The sequence below is a fragment of the Streptopelia decaocto genome (genome assembly GCF_964273445.1).
Source record: "Streptopelia decaocto genome assembly, chromosome: 20".
Taxonomy (NCBI): domain Eukaryota; kingdom Metazoa; phylum Chordata; class Aves; order Columbiformes; family Columbidae; genus Streptopelia; species Streptopelia decaocto.
Window position 1 is genome coordinate 1,646,822 of NC_138675.1, and position 25,236 is coordinate 1,672,057.

The 25,236-nt window shown below is 55.7% G+C and overlaps 2 protein-coding genes across 15 annotated transcripts in view; both read left to right on the plus strand.

Annotated features, from left to right (window-relative positions):
* Nucleotides 1-1,251: 1,251 nt before the first annotated feature.
* ECE1 (endothelin converting enzyme 1) lies at nucleotides 1,252-14,704 on the plus strand. 9 transcript variants are annotated; one of them, XM_082069934.1, is made up of 22 exons: nucleotides 1,279-1,326; nucleotides 2,667-2,721; nucleotides 3,427-3,521; nucleotides 3,931-4,011; nucleotides 4,333-4,394; nucleotides 4,482-4,568; nucleotides 5,463-5,604; nucleotides 6,311-6,523; nucleotides 7,828-7,952; nucleotides 8,224-8,436; nucleotides 8,518-8,709; nucleotides 9,205-9,347; nucleotides 9,431-9,545; nucleotides 9,743-9,853; nucleotides 10,086-10,184; nucleotides 10,273-10,350; nucleotides 10,738-10,841; nucleotides 11,086-11,196; nucleotides 11,325-11,392; nucleotides 11,474-11,664; nucleotides 12,879-12,974; nucleotides 13,246-14,704. In XM_082069934.1, the coding sequence occupies exons 6-22, from the start codon at nucleotides 4,482-4,484 to the stop codon at nucleotides 13,420-13,422; spliced, it is 2,265 nt and encodes a 754-aa protein (XP_081926060.1). In that variant the 5' UTR covers nucleotides 1,279-1,326; nucleotides 2,667-2,721; nucleotides 3,427-3,521; nucleotides 3,931-4,011; nucleotides 4,333-4,394; the 3' UTR covers nucleotides 13,423-14,704. The 9 variants fall into 9 exon arrangements, with proteins under 9 accessions (XP_081926061.1, XP_081926062.1, XP_081926067.1 ...); XM_082069935.1 differs by lacking the exon at nucleotides 2,667-2,721 and having other exon boundaries at nucleotides 1,252-1,326; XM_082069937.1 differs by lacking the exon at nucleotides 3,931-4,011.
* A 4,839-nt stretch (nucleotides 14,705-19,543) lies between these two features.
* Nucleotides 19,544-25,236, plus strand: part of EIF4G3 (eukaryotic translation initiation factor 4 gamma 3) — a 128,647-nt gene continuing 122,954 nt past the window's right edge. For 3 of the 6 annotated variants that reach the window (XM_082070107.1, XM_082070109.1, XM_082070108.1), the window contains exon 1: nucleotides 19,544-20,202. In XM_082070107.1, the coding sequence (XP_081926233.1) occupies nucleotides 20,018-20,202 (185 nt within the window). In that variant the 5' untranslated portion in view covers nucleotides 19,544-20,017. The remainder of the gene's footprint in view (nucleotides 20,203-25,236) is intronic. The other 3 variants (XM_082070110.1, XM_082070112.1, XM_082070111.1) reach the window with 1 other exon arrangement.

Sequence of the window (25,236 nt, forward strand, 5' to 3'; positions counted from 1 at the left end):
CCCTGCCTCAGTTTCCCCACGCAGGCTCCTGCTGCAGCCCACGAGCGCGCCCGGCCCCAACGGGCTTTACTGTAGGTCCTACAGTAAACAAGGGCTCGTCGCAAGGGTGCCCTCCCCTGCCTCGGTTTCCCCATCGCGGGGACCGTAGAGCCGCGGGTGGCTTCCCAGAAGGTGGCGGTGGAAGCCCAAAAATCCACTCCCTGAAAACTTGGGGGTGCCACCAAGGGTGTCCCCACACCGCCCCGACACGACGGGGAGGGACACGGCTCCTGCACCCCCCGAACCCCTCCGACCCCTCTTTGCATCCCCCCCAGGGTTTTCCCGGCCGAGCCCTTTGCAGCCCCACGCATGACATGAGTGTGTCGGTGCTCAGCCCGCCAGCGGCACGGGGGACCGGGGCGGTGCCACTGTGTCCCCCCCCATCCCTCTCACCCCACAGGAGCTGGGGGTGGGTGGCGGTGATGAAAAGCTCATTAAAAAGCTCATTAGCCCCGCCAGGGAATGCAGCGATCCGGGGAACTCGCTGCAACGCACAGCGCGCACAGGCTGGACCCCAAACCCCTGCGGGGGGCTCGTCACACACGGGGGGCGAGGGTGCAGTCAGAGGAGCACGCTTGCACACTTACAAGCATGCACAGTTGCACTCTTGCACACTTAGGAGCATGCACAATTGCACGGTTGCACACTTACAAGCATGCACAACTACACGCTGGCGTGCTCACAAGCCAGCATAATTGCATGGTTGTAAAATTGCAGGTTTGCACGGTTGGGTGCCTGCACGCTTTGCACGTTCGTGTGCTTGTGTGCTTGCACGATTTCATGCTTGCACACGGTTGCGCATTTGCACGCTTGCACAGTCACCCGTGTGGATGCTTGTAAAATCATACGTGTGCCCCCTTGCACGACTGCGCGTTTGGCTGCCGGCAAACCCGCTTTGCTCGCACAAGCGCGGGCTTGCACAACCGCACGCTTGCACGTTTGCACGACCGCGGGCTTGCACAATCGCAACGCCGTGTGCTTGCACACTCCGAACCGCCTGCACGCTCCAGCACACACGCCGCGGCCTTTGCAGCGAGTGAGCCGCAGTGATTTATCCGGGGGATCCTTTGGAGGTCGGGGGAACACACTGAGGACCCCCAACCCGCGTCTGGCCCCTTCCCGAAAGAGTTAAAGAGGCGGGCGAGCAAGCCCGGCCCCCCCGGCCCCATTGGTCTCCCGGGCCCGGTCCGTCCCCGCTCGGCTCCCTCCGCAGGCCGCGGCGGGAGCAGAGCGGACGGGACGGGGCTCGGCGGGCGCTGCCCCGGCGGGGCCGCGGGGGCGGCCATGGTGAGTGGGGACCCCCGGCACCCCAAAGCTGGGGGTGGGCGGGGATGCGGCACTTGGCTGGAACGGGGCGCGGGGAGACGCGGCTCCCGGGGGACCCCCCGTTGCACCCCCGAGAGATCCCCCATTGCACCCTCGAGGGACCCCCATACACCCCAAGGGAACCCCCATTTTACCCCCTCATAGGACCTCCCTGCACCCCCAAAGGAACCCCGATTGCACCCCCGAGGGACCTCATTGCACCCCCGTGGGATGCCCCATTGCAGCCCCAAGGGATCCCCCTGCACCTCCCGAGGAAAGCCCTGTTGCCCTCCCATAGCACCCCACGGAACCCCCATTTCCCCTCCGTGGGACCCCCCCGCATCCCCAAGGAACCCCCATAGCAGCCTAGTGCACCCCCGAGGGACCCCTCTGTAACCCCAAGGAAACCCTTATTGCCCCCCCATAGCACCCCATGCACCCCAAGGGAACCCCCATTTCCCCTCCAAGGGACCCCCCATTGAACCCCAATGCACCCCCCAGGGACCCCCATCGCACCCTTGGGTGCCCCCGCTTCCCCATCGACTCCCCCAGCTGGCTTTGCTTTGTGACCAGAGGGTTCCCCGGCATGTGGGGGGACCCCAAAGCGGGTGTCCCCCACAAACCCCTGCACAGCACCCAGCCCTTGACCCAAACCAGCACCGGGTTTCCCTCTGCAAATAGAGGGGTACAGGGGTGCCCCCCAGCACCCACTTTGGGCGGGTTTTTTGCAAACTGGGCTCCTCCCCCCTTCTTTTTTTTTTTTACAAACTTTAACCCTTTTTTGCTCCTTTTTAAGCTTTATTCCTTTATTTTTTAAAATTCATCTGCAGGCGGGGGTCCCTGCAAAAGTGGGTGCGCACCCCCCACCCCTCCAGCTCCCCTAATTAACAGCAGGGGTCCCTAATTAACACCGGGGCCCCCTAGTTAACACCCGGGTTGCTAATTACACCCTGGACATCCTCATTAAAATCCTAAGCCTCGGTGGGTGCTGCCCCCGCTTGGGGAGGTGCAGGGGGCACCCATGGGTGCTGGGGGGTGCGGGGTGGAGGTTTAGGGGTGCGAGGACATTGAGGGGGGTCAGGATGAACTTGGGGGGGCGGATGGGTTGGGGGAAGCGCCATCGCCTGCGAAAGCGACCGCGCTGCCTCCGAAATGGCGCCCGGGTGGGAATTGAAAGCGGCCGGTGTGGGGGGTTTGGGGCGCCCCGAAACCGGGGTGAGAGGCTCCCCAGGAGGGTGCGGGGGCAGCAGGGTTTGGGGTGGCCCCCCGGACCTTCCATTGGGCGCGCAGGCTCCGAACACGTGGGGTTTATTGTTTATAAGGTCAAGAGTTGATTTGGGAGAAAAACACGCGATTTAAGGCTGTGCGAAGAGTTTTGTAAGTTGGAAAGAGGGTGAAAAACCTTTGGGGGGGGGGGGGGGTAAAATGTGGGTGCTCCCCTTACACCCTTGGGTGTCCCGCACCCCGTTGGAGCGGGGGAAATGAGCTTTTTTGGTGGTTTAAGCAAACAACAGAGGTGGGGGCGGGGAGGAGGAGGAGGAGGAACCAAAACCACCCGGTTTTGACCCAAAAGAGAAACGATCCCGCTTGGCGAGGTGGGGAGCACCCAGAGGTGGGGAGCACCCGTGGGGAAAGTGGGGCTATGGGTGCTAACCAGACCAAATTAAGGGTCGGGGGGGTTTGATCCTGGTGCCCTCTGGGTGGGTTTAAGCTCCGCTTGGATTCTCTGGTGTCTAAACCAGGATTAAGCCAGCGCATCCTAGTGCAAGAAAAAAGTAGGGTTTTAATGTATGTTTTTCCTGCTGTTTTCAGGCTGGGGGGGCGGGGGATTGCTGGAAAAATGGAAAGAAAGGGTGATTTTCCTCAGGAAATGGAGTGAAAGTTTTGGCTGAGACCTGGGACTTAAAGAATTTGGTGTTTGGGGGGGATTTGTGTCCGGAGCTGCAAGTTTGAGCCATGTGCAAAGTGCACAAATAGGGGCTGGGGAAGAAGTGAAAGGGGATGGGAAAACAAACCCAAAAAATCAGGTTTCAGCAGCGATAAAATCTTGCAGTTAAAGCTCTTTCCCTCTGTGGTTCGCAGGGCACCCCGGGGGAGATTTTGGGGCTGGAAATGGAGCTTTTTGCACAACTGAGGAGGGAAACTGCCTTTTTCTTTTAACCCGTTTTCCTCCCCAGGTGGGTTTTTTTGTGGCTTAATGAAACCCAGGCTGCGATTGGGGAGGGGCTGGGGTTTGTTATTAGTTATGCAAAGGGTTGTGCAATCGGGGAGGCCGTTATGGGGGCTGAGAACAGCACCGGGGGAAACTGAGGCACGGCTGGGCTGGGTGGGGATTGACGCGGTGTCTCTTTGGGGACGATGGCAGCGGGATGGGGACATTAAATGGGTGCGCCCCCGAGGGTGAAGGGATGTGCCCAGGGCCGCTCGGCCCAGCGGTGTCGGAGGTTTTGGGGCGCTCACCCCCTTGCTGGTTGGTTGGGGACAATCCGCTGGGTGACGGGGCCGTGCCAGGGAAGGAAACGGCGGCACGATAAGGGCCGACTGCCAACCCACGAGGTTTCCCCTTGTTTTTCTGCCGGGGATGAGATAAGAGCCGGGCACCAGCACGAGATAACGCCCGGGGGGACGAGGAGCCAGGAGGGAGCCTGTTGGCAGCCGAAATTCAAGGTGCTGTCGCTTGCGGGTGCTCGGAGGGACCCCACGGGGTGTTTTGGGGTGCGCAGGGTTCACAGAGTGAGAGCGAGACGGTAGTTTTGGGGTGAAAAGCCAATTTTTTCCGGTACCAGCCGTTCTCAGGTCCCTGGCATGGGGGGTCCCTGTCCCCGTTGTGTGTCGCGGGGCCGGGGGAGGAGGACCCGGCGTTATTCCAGCCGGGGGGAGGTTGCACAACGCGGCCCCGGGGGAGAGCGAGGCGGGTTCGGGCTGCGCTCAGCGTTTGGCTCCCGCTCCCCTTCGCTCTTCCATAACCTTCCTCCGGCGTTCGTTCAGCGCTTCGCTACCCCGGAGCCATTCGGGATTTAGCTCCCCGGAGGAGGAGGCGGCTTTAGAGGGTGCGTGTTCCTTCCTCGTCCTCCTTCCTCCTCCTCTTCCTCCACCTTTTGGCGCTCAGCTCCCTTCGCCGATCTCCCCCCGCGCAGATGTCGACCTACAAGCGGGCGACGCTGGATGATGAAGACCCCCTGGATTCCATCGGCGAAGGCGATGGGTACCCCAACGGCTTCCAGGTAGGGCTGCACGTGTGTTTTTAGGGGGGAAAAAAGCGGGGATTTTAGGTCTTTGCAAGCAGCAAAGGGTTTTGTGTCCAGGACCAGCTTTTCCGTGGGGCAAAGTCCGGTGTGGGCAGAGTCACGTTGGCTCCTGCTGCCCTTTGCTCCCTCCCAGGGGCCAGATCCTGCTCAGTTGTTTACAACACCCCAGCACCCAGATTTTCTGTTGCCCGAACCCCTTCCCGGGGTGAGCAATTATCACAGCAGTGGGAATTTTGTCCCTGCACAAAAGAGATTAGGTTAATTCCTCCTTGGGCAGCAGGAAAGCAGCTTAAAAAAGGCCAAGGGTGGTGAGAAGAAAACCCCACTGTTGCCGATGTCCAGCGTCGCTGGGAAAGATTTGGGGCTGGAGTGATGTTCTTGGTGTTGGTCCTGCTCCCTGTCCTATCGGTCTGTGCCCAGAGTGGTGTTTTCAGCCCCCAAAATCAGGGCTCCGCTGTGGTTCTTTGCGCAGTGGGGCCGGTCTCCGCTCGCTGCCGCATCGGGATGTTTCCTGGGGATGTTTTTCGGCAGAGCGGGGTATCCTGTGACGGCACTTCCCGCCGTCACCGCGGCCCCCACCCTGTCCCGGTGCTGCTGGTGGGGACGGGGACGGCCGGGGGGTCCCAGCCGTGTTCCACGGGGGCTGGGGATGGCACAGGGTAGCAGGTGAGCCCGCCGAAACGCTTGCCCCGCTCCCTTTCCTGCCATTGTGCCGCCCTTCCTGGCCGGTTCCTGGAAGGCAGCTGCCGCCTTTCCCAGCCCGAACCGCGCCAGGGGCCAAATTTATGCCGTTGGGCTGGAGGGAGCGAAATGGGGGATGCGCCGGTGGGTTTTAGTGCTGGTGGTGAAACGACGTTGCTTTTTCCGCAGGTGAATTTCCGCGGGTCGCGGAGCAGCCCCGGGTGCTGGGCTGAGCGGACGCGGGCGGAGAAGCGGCTGGTGGTGCTGGTGGGGGTGCTGGCAGGAGTGCTGGTGGCCTGTCTGCTGGGGCTGCTCTTCCAGTACAGAGCACGTAAGTCTTCACACCACGCAGGGATCCTACACCCTCGATCAGGGTGGGTTCCTGGGGTGTTCCCTGGGATGGGATGCTGGGGCACAGGACAGGATGGTCACCTCCATCCCTTGTCCCAGGGTGTCAAGCACTGGAATGGGCTGCCCAGGGCAGTGCTGGAGTCACCAACCCTGGAGGGTTGGACAGACGGACATGAGGTTCTCAGGACGTGGGGCAGGGACAGGGGTGGGTTCTGGTTGGGCTTGATGATCTTGAGGGGCTTTTCTAACCAAAATGATTCTGTGATTCTCTGCTTGAGCACAGGATGGGATGCTCACCCGCATCCTTCACCCCAGGTTGGGATGGTCAGGTGTGGGGCAGGATGCTCGGGCGTGGGCTGGGATATTTGCCCACATCCGTTGTTGTGGGGCAGGACGGAGGAGCTGAACCCATCGTTCCATCATAGCAAGTGATGAGACGAGAGGAAACGGCCTCAAGTTGCGCCAGGGGAGGTTGAGGTTGGATGTGGGGAACAATTTCTTCCCCAAAGGGCTGTGGGGCATTGGAACAGGCTGCCCAGGGCAGTGCTGGAGTCGCCATCCCTGGAGGGTTGGACAGACGGACATGAGGTTCTCAGGACATGGGGCAGGGACAGGGTGGGTTATGGTTGGACTCCATGATCTTGAGGGGCTTTTCCAACCAAAATGATTCTGTGATTCCCACCCAGGGCCGCCCGCCATGTGCCTGTCAGAATCCTGCATCTCCGTCACCAGCTCCATCCTCAGCTCGCTGGACCGGGCGGTGAATCCCTGCGAGGACTTTTTTGGCTATGCCTGCGGGGGCTGGATCAAGGCCAACCCCCTCCCCGATGGCCACTCGCGCTGGGGCACCTTCAACAACCTCTGGGAGCACAACCAGGCCATCATGAAGCATCTGCTGGGTGAGTGTGGGGGGCGGTGGGAACCCCATGGCACCGAGGAGCCCCGTTGGGTCTGGGATTGCTGGGGGACGTAAGGTTGGATTGAACCCCAGTGTCAAACCGATCGGTGACGCACACGCTGCACGGACATTGGGAAACAGGCCTGTCTGCCTTCACTCTCCTGGATGCCCCTGGGATTTTGACTGCGGTGTTGAAGCTTTTTGCTGCCGAGTAGGGGAAGGGTCTTGGCCTCAGCTCTGCGAACCCCATGGTGACGTTTGCAGCTCTGAAATTCAAGATTTTTCACCCCAAACTGCATGTAGCACCCCAGAATCACCCCAAGGATCTGGGTTTTTTCTCCTGTTGTAGCTTCCAGCCTTTGTGAGCATCTTTTTTGGGGGGGCTGGCTGCCAATCTGGCCATTTTTGGGGGCCAAAACTCCCCCAGCAGAGGGAGGATGCCGTGCTCAGCCCCTGCGTGCAAACACCGAAGCCCGGGCAGCTTATCTGAGCAACTGGCAGGGACGGTTTGTTCAAGCTTTGAGCAAACAACTGGCTCCTTATCAGCACTTTCCACTGCGCCGGGGCTTGATTATCTGAAAAGAGAAGGTTTGGGAAGAGCAGCGTTGTTTGGGAGCAGGGGGTGGCGCGGGAACGGCTTCATCCCCGGCTCTTCCCGCAGAAATCTGGCGCTGGTTTTACCGGGAGAAGGGACTGGGCCTCCAGCCAAGCGGTCGCGTTCGGCATTTCCTTTAATTCCTCCGAGCCGAGGGACCTTTAGTTAATAAAACCACACAGCTGGGAAGGCAAAGGTGCAAGCTGTGTCATGAGGAAAATAATAATAAAAAAGAGAAACAGCACCCTCTGGGGATGCAGAATTTTAGAGCCGGGGGGGGAAATAAAAGGATGGTTATGGAGGCAGAGGAGAAAAATGAGTTTATTGTTCCTTCGTGCAGCAATAAATAACACGGCTGGGGAGCACCAGCACAGGGGCAAGGGCAGCGCAGGGGGCTGGATGATGCTGGGAACATCAGAGCTGCTGGAAAAAGTGCTTCTTGTTTTCTTTTCTTGCTTTATCTTTCTGCTCCAAAGAGCCGGAGCCGTCGCTGCGGGTGGGAGAGGAGATGGGGCGGGAGGCTGCAAAGGGCTGGGGGGCATGGGATGCACAACCCTCAGGGCCTTTTTGGAGTCTGGCTTTGACAAATGAGGCTGAATGTGTCTTGGTGGAAGGGTGGGGGGGTCTGGTGTGCATCGGTAGCCCCCGTAGGGGCTGGATGCCCATCCCTGGGGACCCTCCCCATGAACCCCCGTGGGTTTCTCCTGCAGAAAACACCACGGCCAACGTGTCGAGCGAGGCGGAGCGCAAGGCGCAGCGGTATTACCAAGCCTGCATGAACGAGAGCAAGATCGAGGAGCTGCGCGCCACCCCGCTCGTGGAGCTCATCCAAAAGGTTCGTCCCCTTTCTTTGCAGAAAAATAAAGTGAGGGAAAAACTCCCTTATGGGCAGTCCCAGCACCCTCCAGACCCCATTCCTGGGGAACAGCATCCCCCAGGGCAGGCGGGCAGTGAGAGGCAGGGATTTACAGGATTTATAGGCAGGTCTGGCCCTTCCTGGGGGTTTTAGCCCCATTGCAAGATGCTTTCCCCCAGAATTTGGGCATATTTAAGTAATTCCAGGTGGTTCCTTACCCAAAAGCCGGTTGCTGTCTGTCTGTCCCCAGCTGGGTGGCTGGAACATCACAGGTCCCTGGGCCGGTGACAACTTCAACGCGACGCTGCGGGAGGTGACAGCGCATTACCGCACCTCGCCCTTCTTCTCCGTCTATGTCAGCGCCGACTCCAAAAACTCCAACAGCAACGTCATTCAGGTGGATCAGTCAGGGCTGGGCCTGCCCTCGCGGGATTATTACCTGAACAAGACAGAGAACGAGAAGGTGAGATTGTCAGGGAGATCTGGCTTTACCGCAGAGGTGCCATGGGTGGGTGGCACCCACCACAATGATCCCACTATGTAGGTGCTTGCTGGGTACCTGAACTACATGGTGCAGCTGGGGATGTTCCTGGGAGGCACCGATGAGGAGTCGACGCGACAGCAGATGCAGCAGATCTTGGATTTTGAGACGGCGTTGGCCAACATCACCATCCCGCAGGAGAAGCACCGGGACGAGGAGGTCATCTACCATAAAATGACGGCTGGAGACCTGAAGGTAGAGATGGGCTTGGCCAACCTCAGCGCTCTGCCGGGGTTTGCAAAGCGGGATGGAGGTGACGTGGTTCTTCTGAGGAAGCCTCACACTGGCCAACGCCATGTGGGAAGCTCTTGTGCAAGAGCTTGGGCTGTGTCCTCCTTGGGGAAATCCCACCCTGACCCGTTCCTCCCATCCCGGGCCACCCCCGGGGCCGTCCCGTCACGGTGCTGCCGCCGCTCCAGCTGCGCACGTCAGCGTGGTCGCCTCCCTGTGTCCCCAAAGGGGCCTTAATGGGTTGTGTCAACATGTTTTGACACCCGCCCCACTTTCTTTTCCGTTGCGGGAGGAAATAGTTTACTCCCCTCTGACCTTTGGAGGATGCTGCTGCGATGGGAACCAGCCTCTGCAAAATCAGCTGAATCCTTCCAACGGCGGCTGATGCGGCCGCTTCCAGGTTGGGAAGCGGCTGTTCCCCCCATTTTTGGGGCTGTAGTGGCAGCGTGGCTTTTGCAGGAGCTGGCACCAGCTGTGGACTGGATGCCCTTCCTCTCCACGGTCTTCTACCCCGTGGAGCTCAACGAGTCGGAGCCTGTCGTGGTCTACGCCAAGGAGTACCTGGAGCAGGTCTCAGATCTCATCCTGGCCACCGATAAATGGTGAGAGCCCCCAGCCTGCACAGGGGGATGCCTTGGGGGGGCTGGCATGTCCTGCTGTCCCCACTCACCGGCTCTCGCTGCAGCCTCCTCAACAACTATATGATCTGGAACCTGGTGCGGAAAACCAGCCCCTTCCTTGACCAGCGCTTCCAGGATGCTGAGGAAAAATTCATGGAAGTGATGTACGGGACGAAGAAGGTGAGGGGGGAGCCCCCAAATCGCTTTTAAAACGGTGATAGATTTTTAAGAAAAGTCACCATCATGTCACATCCAAATAGAAGAGATGTGGGGCAGGTTTTGGGGTGTCAGCTCTGGTGGACCCCATCTCTCAGGGGTGGGAATGTGGGTGGCTCTGGCCGTGCCCCCCACCCACGGCTGCTTCCTGTCCCACGCAGACCTGCCTCCCGCGCTGGAAGTTCTGCATCAGTGACACGGACAACAACCTGGGCTTCGCGCTGGGGGCCATGTTCGTCAAGGCCACCTTCGCCGAGGACAGCAAGCAGGTGGTACGTCCCCAAGCGAGCAGCGCGCGAGCCACCACCGCGGTGGATGGTTGGGCCAGCCAATGTTTCTCTGCCCACCTTTTGTCTACTCTGCATCTCTGCTCAGTGGGTTTTTCACCGCTCTACGTGCCGTATTGGCATCCTGGCCTCTTCCTCAAGGGCGCGAAGGCTCGTTGGACTCTCCGGTGGGACGCCGGCTCTCCGGGCTGACGCTGTGCTTTTGTGTTTTGTTTAGGCTGAGGAAATGATTGCGGAGATTAAAACAGCTTTCAAGGAAAGCCTGGAGACTCTGCAGTGGATGGACGAGGAGACGAGGAAATCGGCCAAAGAGAAGGTGAGGAGGTGCTGAGGAGGTGACGGTGGTGGAACCCATCCTTCCATCGCTGGCACCAACAGCACTTTGGGTCTTGTCCCGCCCCCAGGCAGATGCCATCTACAACATGATCGGTTACCCCAAGTTCATCATGGACCCCAAGGAACTGGATAAAGTCTTTAATGATGTGAGTTGGTCAGATGTCCCCGGGTCTCCTATTCCCCTCTTCACTAGCAGGACATGAGCCCACCACCATGGCCTCAGGGCAGCCTTGAGCACCAGGGTTCTTCCAGAAGGGTCTCACCAGTGTCCTTGGCCCTTCTCTGGTGGCTTCCTGGAGAGCTGCCGGCCAGTCTTGGGGTGACTGGGGCTTGGGATCCCTGCCCGGGAAGAGGAGGAGCTATTTTCCATAACTGTGATTCATCACCCTCCCGAGACTCTGCAGATGTTGGAGAAACAAGAGCAGTTGTAACTCAGCTGGCTCCGAGGCTCAAATGTGACCATGGAACATGACCGTGAAGGGAGGAGAGAGGCCAGGCAGTCACCACGTGCCTCTCACCTTGCTTTTTTGCAGTATGAGGCCACGTCCGACCTCTATTTTGAGAACGTCATGCAGTTCTACAACTTCTCAGCCAGGGTCACCGCCGACCAGCTCCGCAAACCACCAAACCGGGACCAGTAAGTCCTCAGCTCTACTTCCTCATTACACTTATCACTTGGACTCAGTGATCTTGAGAGTCTCTTCCAACTAAATGATTCTGTGAATATCACAGTATCTGGAATTTGGTGTCCACCAGGCCACGCTGGGCTTGGCGAGTTAAATTTGGGCTGATGGCTTTGTACCATAAGAAGCGGATGGTTTTGGGGTGAACATTGTTGATGGGTTTGTGCTGCCACGTTGGCCGTGTCCGTGTCCCCACAGGTGGAGCATGACTCCTCCGACGGTCAACGCCTACTACTCTCCCACCAAGAACGAGATCGTCTTCCCAGCCGGCATCCTCCAGGCCCCTTTTTACACCCGCGCGTCTCCCAAGTAAGAGCCTCAGGAAAGCAGGCAGGGCAGGATTCCCAGATTTCCTCCCATCCCAAAATTTGAGGCTACGTTCCATGGCTGTGGGGAGCAGCGGGTACTCTTTAAATCTCAGCATCACCCTCCTGCAGGTCGCTGAATTTTGGTGGGATTGGCGTGGTGGTGGGCCACGAGTTGACGCACGCCTTTGATGACCAAGGTATGGCTGGGGACAGGCGGGTGGGCTGCTGCTGGGTTGGCCGTTGAGGTGACAGAAGGGACCCGCTATGTTTTCTGGCAGGACGGGAATACGACAAGGACGGCAACCTGCGGCCCTGGTGGAAGAACTCCTCGGTGGAGGCCTTCAAGCGGCAGACGGAGTGTATGGTGGAGCAGTACGGCAACTACACGGTCAATGGCGAGGCCATCAACGGCAAGCACACCCTTGGGGAGAACATCGCCGACAACGGGGGCCTCAAGGCCGCCTACCGGGTAGGTGGGGAGATCACAGTATCACAGTATGTTTGGGATTGGAAGGGACCTCAAAAGATCATCTAGTCCAATCCCCCTGCTGGAGCAGGAACGCCCAGGTGAGGTCGCACAGGAACACGTCCAGGCGGGTTTTGAATGTCTGCAGAGAAGGGGACTCCACAACCTCCCTGGGCAGCCTGGGCCAGTGCTCTGTCACCCTTACTGAGAAGAAGTTTTTTCTCAAATTTAAGTGGAACTTCTTGTGTTCCAGCTTGATCCCATTACCCCTTGTCCTATCATTGTTTGCCACCGAGAAGAGCCTGGCTCCATCCTCGTAGCGCTCACCCTTTATATGTTTATAAACATTAATAAGGTCACCCCTCAGTCTCCTCTTCTCCAAACTAAAGAGACCCAGCTCCCTCAGCCTTTCTTCATAAGGGAGATGCTCCACTCCCTTAATCATCTTCGTTGCCCTGCGCTGGACCCTCTCCAGCAGTTCCCTGTCCTTCTGGAACTGAGGGGCCCAGAACTGGACACAATATTCCAGATGTGGTCTCATCAGGGCGGAGTAGAGGGGAAGGAGGACCTCTCTCGATCTTCTAACCACCCGCCTTGTAATACAACCGAGGATGCCATCGGCCTTCCTGGCCACAAGGGCCCAGTGCTGGCTCATGGTCATCCTGTTGTCCACCAGGACCCCCAGGTCCCTTTCCCCTACACTGCTCTCTAATGTGTAATTTCCCAACCTATACTGGAACCTGGGGTTGTTCCTGCCCAGATGCAGGACTCTACACTTTCCCTTGTTAAATTTCATTAGGTTACTCCCCGCCTAACTCTCCAGCCTGTCCGGGTCTCTGATGGCAGCACAGCCTTCTGGCGTGTCAGCCACTCCTCCCAGCTTAGTGTCATCAGCAAACTTGCTGATAGTCACTCAATTCCCTCGTCTAAATCGTTAATGAATATATTGAATAATATTGGCCCCAGTACTGACCCCTGAGGCACTCCACTAGATACTGGCCTCCAACTGGACTCCGCACCATTGACTACCACTCTCTGGCTTCTCTCCTTGAGCCAGTTTGCAACCCACCTCACTACTCTATTGTCTAGACCACACCTCCTCAACTTAGCTGTGAGGATGCTGTGGGAGACTGTGTCAAAGGCTTTACTGTGACGGGTGACATGGGGCGGTGGGATCGGCGTTGTCCCCTGAGCCTGCTGTGCTCCCTGGTCTCCAGGCGTATCAAAACTGGCTGAAGAAGAACGGCGCGGAGGAGACGCTGCCAACCCTCGGCCTCACCAACCACCAGCTCTTCTTCGTCGGCTTCGCCCAGGTAGGTCGCTCGGTGGTGGGCAGTGAGGATGGACACACAGGGGCGTTGTTTTTTGGGGTGCCCACATGGTGTGATGGCAAAACTGAGGTCGCAGTGATGCCGTGTGGCGGGTGGAGAACCAAATCAGGGCGGTGCTGGTTAAAAAGCAGGACAAACCGGTGCTTGAGCTGCGTTGGTGCCTGTCGCATGAATAGGGAGGTCCAGTTTGGCACCAAGTGGGGTCTGGTGGTTGCGGATGCCGGCACTCGCGTCTCTCGCCCTCCGGTTGCAGGTGTGGTGCTCGGTTCGCACGCCGGAGAGCTCGCACGAGGGACTCATCACCGACCCCCACAGCCCCTCGCGTTTCCGCGTCATCGGCACCGTCTCCAACTCCCGGGAGTTCGCGGAGCATTTTGGCTGCCCCCTCGGCTCCCCCATGAACCCCCCCAAAAAATGCGAAGTCTGGTGACGGGCAAGTGCCCACGGGAACCGGCTGCCGGTTGTTTTGTCCTCTGCCGATGGCTGAATTTCCCTGCTCATTTCAAGAGGCTCAAACCACTTCTCCGTGCAACAAATTGCCCAGATCTCAGCTGGAGCGTCCCAAATATCGTCCGAGGTTCGATCCACTGTGAAAACGCCTCATCTTCCCGCTCGTTTGTGAAACAGCTTCGATTTGGGGGTCTCTTCTTTCCCACCATTTGCATCTATGGGCACTGTCCCGAATTCACAAATGCAAAGCAGCAGCCTGACCCCCACCCTGGCAAAATGCCTCTTTTTCCGAGGCGATAAAGGGAACCCCGGGACACGGGGGTTTGGCTGCGCATTTTAATACACCCGGCATAGCCTCCTCTCTCCAAAGATGCGCACACGAGGATAGCAAATATTTTAAGATATATTTTTTTTTTCAGGGTGGGGGGGGAAAAAATATATATATTTTTCATGTGTTGTGGAATACACTGGAAAATTTCAGGGAAAATGCATTTAAAAGCCTTTTTTTTTAGTCGAAGATTAGTATATTTATTGTTAATTTTGTTTCTTACTCAGTGCAGCTGTAGGTGCAGCGTCCTGTGGTGACAGTCCTGTGGCTCAGGAGCTGGATCCCGGGTTTCTCCGGGAGGGACCGTCCTTGGAGGGGAAACTGGGGCCAACAGGGACGTTTGGGACGGGGCTGGAGGATGCCGCAGGGCCCGGAAAGGCTGCGACTCCTGGGATTAGCTTTAATTTTGGGGCGCAAAGGGAAAAGTTGACATGCCAAAGATATCACCGAGGTGGTGACGGTGTGGACGAAGCACCCTGTTGTCCCTCCTGTCTCCTCTGAAGCGATGTTGGCCACAATTTTCCAGCAAAAAGCTTCCCCAGACAAGCGCAGGCGGTTCCTGCCGCAGCTTCGCTCACCACTGTACCTGGCCCGGGAAACTGCAAACCCCAAAATCGCCACACGGCCCCAAACCTCCGTCCCTCCGGTGCGAGATCAGGCCGGGATGGGGGCGAGGGCCTTTCTTAAAGGTTCTTATGTTTTTTAATCTTCCTTTTGCCGTTCTGAGAGGAAAGCACTGACGGTAGCTCAGGCGCTGCGTGTTGTCCCGCGCGGCGCCTTCTTGCTCTAGACAGAAAGCAAAGATGTAAAGGGATTTTTAATATTTATATGTAAAAGGCGGGATGGGGTGGGGGGGATTTTTTTGTAACTATTTTTTCACCCTACACGTGGGGCTTATCGTCATTGAAATAAATACTTTTTACTGGGTCTGGAACTGCTCACGACTTGTTTTTTTTCTGATAGCGGGGAGAGTCTTGTGTCCCCATCTGTATTTTTGTCTGTGTCCACATGGATGAACCAGTCCTATTCTGACAAAACGGAGTCAAAGAGGCTTTTCCCAGCCTGCGCTTGGCGTCCGCCGCCTGTCTCGGAGGCTAAAACCAGGTTTTTGTGCCCAAAAGCCTTGTTCTCGCTGCGGGGGGGTATTTGCTTCCCCCTCTACACCATATCCCTGGCTGGGAGGTTGTTCCCGGCTGCTTTTTCTTCCTCCCGGGTGAGTTTTTGGCTGCGCTTGGATCCAGCAGGATGGGCCCTGCGCACGTTCTGCTCCAAACGGCCTTATTTTTAGCTCGGTGATGCCGGCTGGCCGCTGCCAGCTCAGCACCGTGGGCCAGCGGATGCTCTGTGGTTTCCATCGGGCTTGCCCAAAAACGCGAGGCAGGACCTGGACCGCAGGCACCTTGGAAGGCTGACGGCCACAAAGCAGCATGCTGGGCGCTTGATCATTATTTAGCCTCGGCTTGTTAGCGAGGGCTGGATGAAGCCCCTTGGTTTTGCTCCATCAGCAGGGAGTTTTTTGAAATCCAGAGCATTTTTGCTGCTGCGATGCGCGGGACTGATCCAGCAGGGATGTGAATGTTGCATAAATAAGACTTAATATTTTCCTTTTACTGTTTTGGCTATTTTTTCTCACTCGGATTGAATCAAAACATAATTGGTGTGCTTGCTTTCTGCAAGGCCCTGCAGAGCTGGGAGACTGGCCGTGGCCGTTCTTTTCCCTGGGATCCAGCTGGAAACGATGGCACAAACCCGCAGAGGGCGGTGGAACCGAGAAAATCACTGCCTGCGCTCTCCCTTTTGGGCTGGCGGGAGGGAGCGACGCCACAGGCGCGGCGCTTCGGCCTGGATTTGGCCCTGCGTGTTTAAAATGCGGCAAGGTGCCTGCGTTGGGAGGAAAGAAAGAGGAGCGGCATGGGCGTAAGGCGAAGAGGAATTAAGCAGGGAGAACAGGGTTGAGGCGAAAGGGCGTTTTCCCAGCTGCTAGAAGGAAGTGAGATGCTGGTAGAGGTAGTTTAACCATCTAAAAGGGAAATACTTTGGTTTTTGGGGGCTTACTTGCAGTGAGGGAGCGGGTAGGTGGTGTCACGGCTGCAGCGCGGGAAGGATTTTGAGGTCAGTCGTGGCAGGGGGGGAATGTCCCGGTCAAGGCTCCTGGCGCTGGGATGTTTGAGAAACCACCGGGCGCAGGCAGGAGGTGAATCATCCCCTTCTTGTGCCAGCGCCTGGCGTGGGCTTGCCTGATCCTGGGTGGTATTTGCTTTATTTTGCTTTATTTTGCGCCTGGTCATGGCCCGCAGGGATGAGACATTTGCTGAGGGCTGAGCCTGGGCAGGAGGAGGAATGGGGAAAACTCGAAGCAGAACTGTGGGGTTTTTTTTTAAGTTTTCTTCTTAATTTTTGTGTTTTCTTTTGGCTGGAGGGTGTTGGAAAGGGATCAGTGGGGAGAAAAGCAGGAGAAACCCAAAGAGGGAGGTGCTGCTGTGCTGTGCTGGGTAAAACCAGGCACCCAGAGCCTCCAAAATGAGCTGGAAATGGCGCTTGTTGGCAGCTTTGGTGGGGCAGAGCCAGACTTTGAGGTGCGAGAGGCTGAATCCAACCATGCCCACCGTGCTTCTTCCCAGTTTGCCCCCTCCAAGTAGGATCTAACCCCCAAAAGTGCTGGGTCACCTACTGGGACCATCAGATTGTAGGGCAGCAAACAGGCCAAAAGCTTCCTCAGATAATTCCTGCAGGAAAACAGCCCTTTTGCTGCTGTACCCAAATCCTTTCCTCGCTTTTCCAAAGTTCTCCGACAGCTCTGGTGCTACCGTGCTCTTTGCTGCGTGGTCGTGAGTGTCTCTGCTGCACCGGGCACGTGAGAGACCGGTGAGACTGGAAATGAAGGTTGGTGACGCTCCAATGCCATAAACTCAAGCTGCCCGCGGTGACACACCAGTCCCCAGGTGCTAATAAAGCGAGCAGGGAAATCAAGAGAAAGAATGAAATGGGGAGGAAGCAGAGGTGGTCGGAAAGGCGTGAATCCAGCTGGTGCTCGCTTAGGGTCACCCAATCTGTTGGGTTTGTGGGCCAAATTGTCCCATGTGGGGTAGCGGGGGTGAGAAACCTGTCTGCTTCTTTTCTTCTTAGGGGGAAAAATGGTAAAAAGGTGGCTGTCTGGAGATGCGGACTCTGGAGGAGCTTTAAGGCAGAGTGCTCCGTGGCATGGCTAGCGCGCTTCGGGAGCTTCAGCAGACAATACGGTGAAAACGCTGTTTTTTTCCTTTCTAAATGGGCAAAAAGAAGTGATATCTCTAAAGATAAAGAGCTGGGAGGCTCTTTCGCAGCTGTGTTTACAGGCAGCTATTTCTGCAGAACAGAGCGAGCCATAGATGTCCATTTGCTTTTCGGTGTGCGTTTCCTTCCGTGCCAAGGGCTGTACCAGAAGTGCCACACGTGGGAGGCGGGCAGGCGCCGACCCCCCCAAACCACACGGATTTACTTGCGCCCTCAAAATTATTACAGCAAAGTCCTGAGGAGCTGGGGAGGGGGATCCGTCATCCCAGTAGATGATGTGCTGCAGATAGGTGATATGTTGGGAGCGCAGACGCTCTCCGGGGTGGTTGGAGATCAATCAGTCCTTGGGCAAACCCCCCACCATGATAAAAGTTCCTCCTTTCTTCTCCCGTTTTTGGGGAGTTGGGGAGTACTTGGCCTTTCTTTTGTGGTCATTCTCATTTCTCTCTTCAGTCTTTAGTTTGCTTGGTGAAGAACCAGCAGTTGGTCTGGTTGTAAAGGGAAAACTGGCTCAGAAAAAAATACCCTGAGCACCCTCTAAATATTTGTTCGTGGCTGCAGATCAAATAGTCCCCATTCAGGATTTCTTTACAGCTGGCAAAGCTTGGTCGGGCTTTATCCCCTAAAAAAAAACAACCCTCATTTCCTATTTCACCCCATTTCCCACAAGCAGTTTGAGGCAGTTGTAAGCTCACCGCATCCCAGGGATTTCCCTCACCCCAGCGCAGAAGAAAAAGCAGAGAAAGGGAAATGAACTAGCCTGCAAGTCATCTTCCCTCTGCTATAAAAACTCCTGGCGCTGCGTAGGGCGCTGTTTTGGTGTGGCCGTACGCTGTAGATAGCACCTCAGTAAGCAAGAAACTATTCCAGTCGCAGGAGGTTTTCTTGCGAGCTCCCACGTGGGAGCGCGGGGTGAGCTGCGTCCTCCCGTGTCCGCGTGGGCGCCGTGTCCTCAACCTGACCTGCACACAGCAAATCGTTTCGTAATTCGGAGTCTGGCTCAAAATGGAAAAACATACTCACAAAGGCCCTTCTGCTATTTTTTGGCCACTGGGCGCTGTGCTGAGTTTTGCTCTGGCGAACGACACCAAGTCGAGAATCTCCCCCTACAACTTTGTATTTTAAAACTCAGAATTACTTTTCCGCATACAGGGACGTGGATGGATGTGACTCGTGGGGTGGGTTTTCTTTAGTGCTCAAGACCTCTGTCTTCTGTCTACTTCTAGTTGTAGCACCAGTTACTCGCTAACTGCCTGAATGCACCACCAAGAGAGCTGTTTGCTTTAATAAAAGAAGCTTTTAAGAGTTTATTTGTGAGCGCTTTAAAGTATTATCTTCCCCCTACACTCGCAGCCGCCCAGGAGACGCAGCAGACAGGATGCAAATAAACTACAGAAAGCTTTCCTAAAGCGGCTGGCGCACCTCAGGCTGGGTGACACGGGGTGACACAGGGTGACAATACCTGCTAAGGTGCTGGGAGCGTTTCCCTGTGACGTGCGGCATTCTTCATTTTATCAGCGCTGGGGAGCATCCTCCATCAGAGCTCCAAAGACTGGATGGTCTTGCGTTGCTTATAGTCACATAATTATTACCTATGCATTACGATTTTTGGAAATGTTGACATACTTCTATACTAAGAAATAATTGATGATGTTAGCTATAATTGTTTAGTTTCATACTTATAAAACATCTATTAATTGTTAAATATAAACTAAGCACTTTGCTTCTAAGCAATTTATTACTTAAAACTCTGTCGCCCTCTTGTCGTGCAGAAGGGTCTAAAACTTGAAGCTCATTTTGCAGGTGGTCGGAAAGCATTTATCACGTCAATTGGTTAACGATGGATACGTCTTGTGTAACTTAATCACAGCACACATGAATTGAGCAGCTTCTCTTCACAGAGGTGGTGGCACCCGGGGGCGAGGAAGGTGCCTGTTGTCCCCAGAGCGCCCCTCATGCTGGTCCCCAGTGCCTGAGGCGGGGTCCCTCACAGCCGCCATGTCACCCTCACAGCCCTGTCACCCTCAGGGCTGCTGGTCCTCACAATGCCTCATGAGGGCCTGTGGGGCTGCCCCTGCCACCCGAGGAGCTTGGGATGGGGCTGGGGGTGAGTTTTGGGAGGGGGAAAGCCCCTCCGCCATTGAGCCCACGGTGCTGTGCGGGCCCGGCGCTCCCTCCCAGCCAAGCGCTGATCCCTCCCAGCCGAGCGTTGCCGAAGTCTCTCCGGACTAAGCCGAAAGCGCCCGAAGCTGCGGCCTCGCCTCTCCCGAGAGGTTCCGAAGAGCCCCGAGCGCCTCCCTGCTGGGCGGGAATCCCTCCTCCGAGCCCGTCCGAAGCTTCCCGAACTCCCTCACGGCCTCGGTCTACGGAAAGAGCCGAAGTTTCCCGAGCGCGGGGGTCACGGGAGGTACCGGGCTGAGCGCGGCGTGGGGGGGGGGAACGGGAAGGAGAGCGCGTGCGCCCGCGAAGGTCTCCGGAAGAAGCCGAGGTTTCCCGAACGCCGCTCGCTAGCGAGCGGTTCCGGAAAGAGCCGAAGGTTGCCGAGCGCCGGTGGGCCGAGCGGCTCCGGAGCGGCCCGAAGGCGCCCGAGCGTCCGTCCTGCCGGACTGCTGGAGGCGGCCGCAGCGCCATGTTTGATGCTCCGCTACTTCAGTGAGGAAAATCCGCCGGCATCGCCCGAGAGCCGCCACCGCGAAGGGCTCCGCTGCCCCCGGGGAGGGGGACCGAGACCCCCCGCCGCCGGCGGCTCATGAGCAGCGCGGCCTGAGCCGCCTCCCCCCCTCCCCTCCCCGCCGGCCCCCTCTCCCGTCCCCTCCCCGCGCCGAGCCCTCCGGGAGGCGCGTTGTCACGGAGACCGGCGCCGGTGCCGGCCCGCCGCGCTGCCCCGGCCGCCGCACCGGCCCCCGGCCCGCTCCCCGGCTCCCCCCCGGCCCCGGCCCCGCTCCCCGCCGGGGGGTGGTGGCTCCGCTTGGCGATGAGTTTACCGCAGAAGGCGGCTTTGAAACCCGGCGCGGCGGCGGCGGCGGGGACCGGCCCCGGGAGCGGGGCGGCGGCGGCAGCGGCGGCTGGGCCGCCTCCCCCCCCGGCTCCCCCTCACCCGGCGGCGGCGCCGGCGCCTCACCCCACCATCAGGGCCTTGCCGCCCCAGCCGCCCCAGCAGTATCCTTTGCCCCGGGGGTTGGGGGGCGACACAGCGAGAGGGGCCCTGGGGGGGTGAGAGGCCGCGGGGGCCCCTCAGCCCTGCGGGGGGTGGGGAGTGGCGGTTGGGGACTCTCCGGTTTGTGTGTGAGTGTGTGTGTGTGAGACCCCCCTTCCCAAAGAGGGGTCTGCACCTGCTGGGGTGGTGTGGGGAAAGGGGGTGCCCCCCCATAATGGGCTGGTTTGGGGGTTCACCCCCTTCCCCTGGGGAAGCCAGAGGGTCCCCCAGCCCCTTTCCCCCCCGCCCTGAGCAGCAGTGACCCCCAAGGGTAAACTTTTAATTATAAATCGCTCTTCAGTTTTGCCTCTCCTCCTGCCCAGGTAAGTCCTTTGGTTTTGTTATTTATCCACGTGAATTGAAACCCAGGTTTTTCCAGCTGGGGCCGATTTTTATGCCATTTATTTATTTGATTTGATTTTTTTTTCTTACTTGGCCGGTGGAAATAGATCTCGGGTGGAATGTCACGCCGAGCAGCTTTCCCCGCCAGGCCACGCGCGATGGGGAGGACAAGGCTCCCACTCACACAAAAAAATACACGATCCCACCGCCAAAACGGCCCCGGCTACAAAGAGAGGCCGGCGGTTGCTGCGAATGTTTTTTAAAGGTCTTGGGTTCTCTGCTGCCACTAGGCCCGAGTCGGGAGGTAAATACTGCAGGGATCAGCAGGAAAGTGGGGTGGCCTGGATGAGGTTTTGTTGCCAGCATCCCCTGGCAAACTGGCTTTTTGCTCCCTGCTGAAGTTTTCAGTGTAGGGGGGGAGCGTGAAGTGAAAAAACCACACTCAAGTGAAATATCGCAACCGCGTTGTCCGGGAACGGTGCGGCGTGCCGGGCAGGGGCAGCCCGGAGCGTGTTTTGCTGTTGGTCGCTGGCCGTGACTTTGGTTTTGGTGGGGAAGTGCAGGGTGGTTATTTTGCGGAGGGCTGTTGGAGCTGTGCGGTGGTGTCTGTGCTCTTCAAGAAATGTATTCCCTGTGTATGAGCATTTTAGTGCTCTCACTTTCATTTTTGAGGTGGGAAAACTGAGCCCTTTTATAATCAGTTTGGGTCCATTGTTTTCTTGAGCTTCCGGCAAGAATCGTTCTTGCCGCAACCACAAATACGTTGCTTAAATCATGAGACTGTTGACGTTACAGATTTGTTTGGGTCAAGTGAGAAAACCTCTGAAGACTTCAGAGGGTGCTGTGGAGGGACGGACTCTCTCCGCTGGGTGTTTTTGGCGAGCTTGTGCTGTTCTGTAATTCCAGTGTGTTCTTTATTTAGGAAAAAAAGTGCAAAGGTGCTGTCATGACTAAGTCAGCGGGGCGATGGTCAGTAAAACTGTTGCTCAGGGGAGATTTGGCTTAGTTTTGAGCAATGTGCTGAGTGTTATGGTGGGAACGCCGGACAGAGTTGGTGCTCAGCTGAGCTTTCCAGCAAGGTGCTGGTTTGTCTGGAAAGAGCCTTTTTTGAACGGAAAACATGATGCTTGACAGCTGGAGAGCTGGAGTTTGCCTGGCTCTGGGATCAGGAGCGTGCTGGGCTTTCCAAAGCACTTGATTTTCAAGTAATGATTAAAAGCACCGTGGAGCGGCTTGAGCAGCTTCTTTGGCGTCGTCGAGGGTGAGCTTGGGGTTGGTTTGCAGGAGCGGCTTGTGTTGCAGCTGAGGCAGGAGGACGCTGTTGCTTTTGGTGAGTGTTGTCACGAAACGCCTTGCCACACGTGAGGGGTGAAACTTGGGCTGAGCCCAGCCTAAGAATAAGAAGCCTTGGAAGGACCAGATGAGACCCTAAAGGAGCCGCAGATGGTGTGACAGCGTGTCCCACCGCGGGGACACAACTGGACACCCAGAGAAGTCTAGAGGAACAGAGAAGCATTAGGTAGATATGAGTTGACATTATGAAAGTGGGCAGGTTAAAATGATAGTCTTAATTTTTATGACTAGCCGTGCCTGTTTGAAAACACACTGTGTTTGACCAATACCTCTCCTTAACTTTTAAACTACTTATCTGCCCTTATAATATCTACAAACGCCGTGATCTGCGTTGGGGTGTCCTGCCTGTGTTTTCCCTCCGCCGCAACCCGCGTGTGCTCTGGGTATAAACAAAAGCTGTTAACTTTTCCAGGCGCTGCTGAAAAGTGAGACTTGGGGAGCAGAGTTCACCTGTGATTTACTGGAGTGCACTGGGTCATCTGAGTTCAGCCTTATTTTTAGCTCTGTTTGGTTTCTTTTTTTAATGTTTTATCTGTTTTGATACGACTGTTGAGCCAGCATTACCCTACAGCAGATATAGTTGCAGGTTTTTTCGGGCGACTCGGAGCGAGGAAAACACTGCGAAGTCTCCTTCGCACAGCAAGGGTTTATTTATTATGTGGAGGATTATTATATGTTAATAGGTAGGTTGAGGCTCTGACGTGGACTTTTCAAACTCAAGTAGTTTCTGCGTGGTGAACTTTGTGTCTTTGGAAATACGTGTGGTTATTAGTACTTAATACATCATGAAATTAAATGGTTATCTGTATAATTTGAAAAAAAAAAGAATTGGGTGAGAGAGAACTAACTGTACAGGAAAAAGAGCTTGTGCATTTGTAGAAAGACATTAGCAAAGAAAAGAAAATATAGAGGGAAGGAGGGATTTTAAAAATGTTTTTTTTGAAGGAAAGCAAAGCTGGAAGTGGTGGACATGAACAGAAAGGTTTAAATGGGAGTTTCGTTCTGTTATGTGCTGGATAGGGAATTATTGGAGCTGCTGTAAGACAAGAGACAGCTTTGAGAAAGTTCCTTAACACGGTGGCTTCAAGAAGTATGATTTTCTGTGTAAAAGTAAGTTGGGAAAAGTTTGTGGCTCTGGTGAGCATTCAGTCAGACCGTATTTCAGGCCGAAACTGTGGTCAGAAGTTGTCAGGATGGACAAATGCTCTGATTTGATTGCAACTCTTATTTGGGGAGGAGGGACAAGGGAGGGATGGCACACAGAGGGGTATTATCCAAAATAAATCCCCATCTGCTCACCTTTGCTTTGGCTTTCAGAGCGAGGAACGAGTTCCAGGTGAAGGCGGTTGCTCTGTAGCGAGAATTCTTCCATGAAAATATAAAATACTGAAGGAACGCTCTGGGCCGCAAGCTTACGGTAGAACTTTGTGCTTTTAAATCGATGGCGCTTCTGACGCGTGTTAAACTACGCCATGCTTCTTTACTCTCCCTCGCTCAAATGTATTTGATAGGTGTTACATTAAGCTGCTCTTTAAAAAGTCCCCGTGCTGTGAAGAAATTTTGTGGATCAATATTATTAGGATACTGGTTCCTTCACAGCCCCAGCCCCAAACTTTGCATGGGGATGGACAAACCCACAGATTGCTGTTGAACTCGGGTGATGTTGTGTGTCTGCTGGCTCGTCAGGGTTAGTTTAACGCTGCACCTCGGAGCCAGGTTTGAGCCTTCTTGGGCTCGGGGCTGGTGGCAGTAGGTTTTAGTTTTCTTTTCCAACCTTCCTTTGCCTTTGAAGGGAGTTCAGCTTCTTGACGGGCTCTGTGTAGGCCCCAGTAAACTTGACCTTAATGCATCCCCATAGCTGTTCCAGGGTGGGATTGGGCATCTCTGGACATGGGTGTTTTCCAGGTTATTGCAGCAGGGCAATCGTGGCAGGTTCAGGATGGCTTTTAACAGACGGGTCATTGAAAATCTTCCTTTTCTTCTCTTCTTACTCTTTAATTCCGTTTCTGAGAAGCAGAGAGGAAGGATCAGCATTTGGGGGGATTTCTGTGTGAAGTTCATCGCCGCTATGCAGAGCAACTTGAGTTTTGCTGGTGTTTCTTTTATAATTGAGCTTTAGTTTTTCCTGAATTGCTTTAGCTAACTGTGCTGTAGTCCCTTTCAGAAAGCAACGTGCTGCTTCCTGCTCTGTTTTGGGGCATCTTCTGGATGCAAGCGACTTCCCAAAAACCCAGGAGATCAGCAAGAAATCCAGCATCACTTTCAGGAATGAAGTTGGGGTGAGGTTCTGACAGTGCTTACCCGGCGTTCAGATGCGTTGGAGTTGGCTTGCGCTGGTAATCTAGTGAAATTAAGACCGTTGAGGAGGATTTGGGTGCGTGAGGGTTTTCTGGCTTCTCTTAGTGAGTAAAGAGTTGCGCTGGAGGGGAAAGCGCCCAAGGATTCTCCGAGGAGAGCATCAGGGTGTCTGTTGCTGTGATACCCTCTGGGAGTTGGGCCCGATGCCGTCTTCCCTCCGTACTTCCATTACGAGTGGCTTTTCTTCCAGAATACGTGATGCAGCATCTTTGGAGGTGAGGACCCAGGGATGAGGAGCCCATAAAAGTTAGTTTGAAGAGGTGATGGTGGCTTTTGTGTCAAGCTGTTCCTCCTTGCGACTCAAGGGCATCAGCTCTGGCTTGTGTGCGGCTTTGGCGTTGAGCTAAAGCTGAAACGAGAGTGTTCTGGAAGTCGTCTCCCAGATGCCAGTTCGTTGAGAAGTGTTTCCGTGTTAGAGGTGTCTGGAGCGGTGGATCGTACATCTTGGGAGAGAAGGTTTGGAAATGCGGAGGCTTTCCTGCTGCTCTGTGGTTAGTGGCTCTTCTGCAGGGGAGGAACAGGCATGGGTTAGTGAGCGGATTGCCAAAATATTATTAATAAAAGTACTTTTAGACCTCTCTGCCATCTCCCCCGTTGATGTTCCCCAGCCTTGGCACATCTCAGCATTCTTTCAAGCAGAAATAGCTTTAATTTATTTAATGACAAAAGCTAATCATGTTATAGCGCAGATATGTCACTTTACCAGCTTTGGAAGATTTCTGTGGTGAAATGTCCTGGGGAAAACCATTCTCACAAAAAATGTGATTTCAGATAGCTTATTATCTTCTCAAATTTGAGGACATGATTTTATGTGTTCTCTGGCAGAAGTCTGCGGGGAAAAGGTTACTCTAGCCGTTGAAATATATATGCATTTAATGCACAGTACTGATGTTTGAACACTGTGTTTTTATCTATGTTAAGAAGTTGGTGAGAGAGTAATAGGA

Excerpts from the sequence above, each read along its gene's own strand:
- ECE1 (XM_082069933.1), top strand. Across the intron at positions 9,348-9,430 it reads ATCCTGGCCACCGATAAATG|CCTCCTCAACAACTATATGA; the intron begins GTGAGAGCCCCC and ends CTCTCGCTGCAG. Across the intron at positions 11,197-11,324 it reads TACACCCGCGCGTCTCCCAA|GTCGCTGAATTTTGGTGGGA; the intron begins GTAAGAGCCTCA and ends ACCCTCCTGCAG.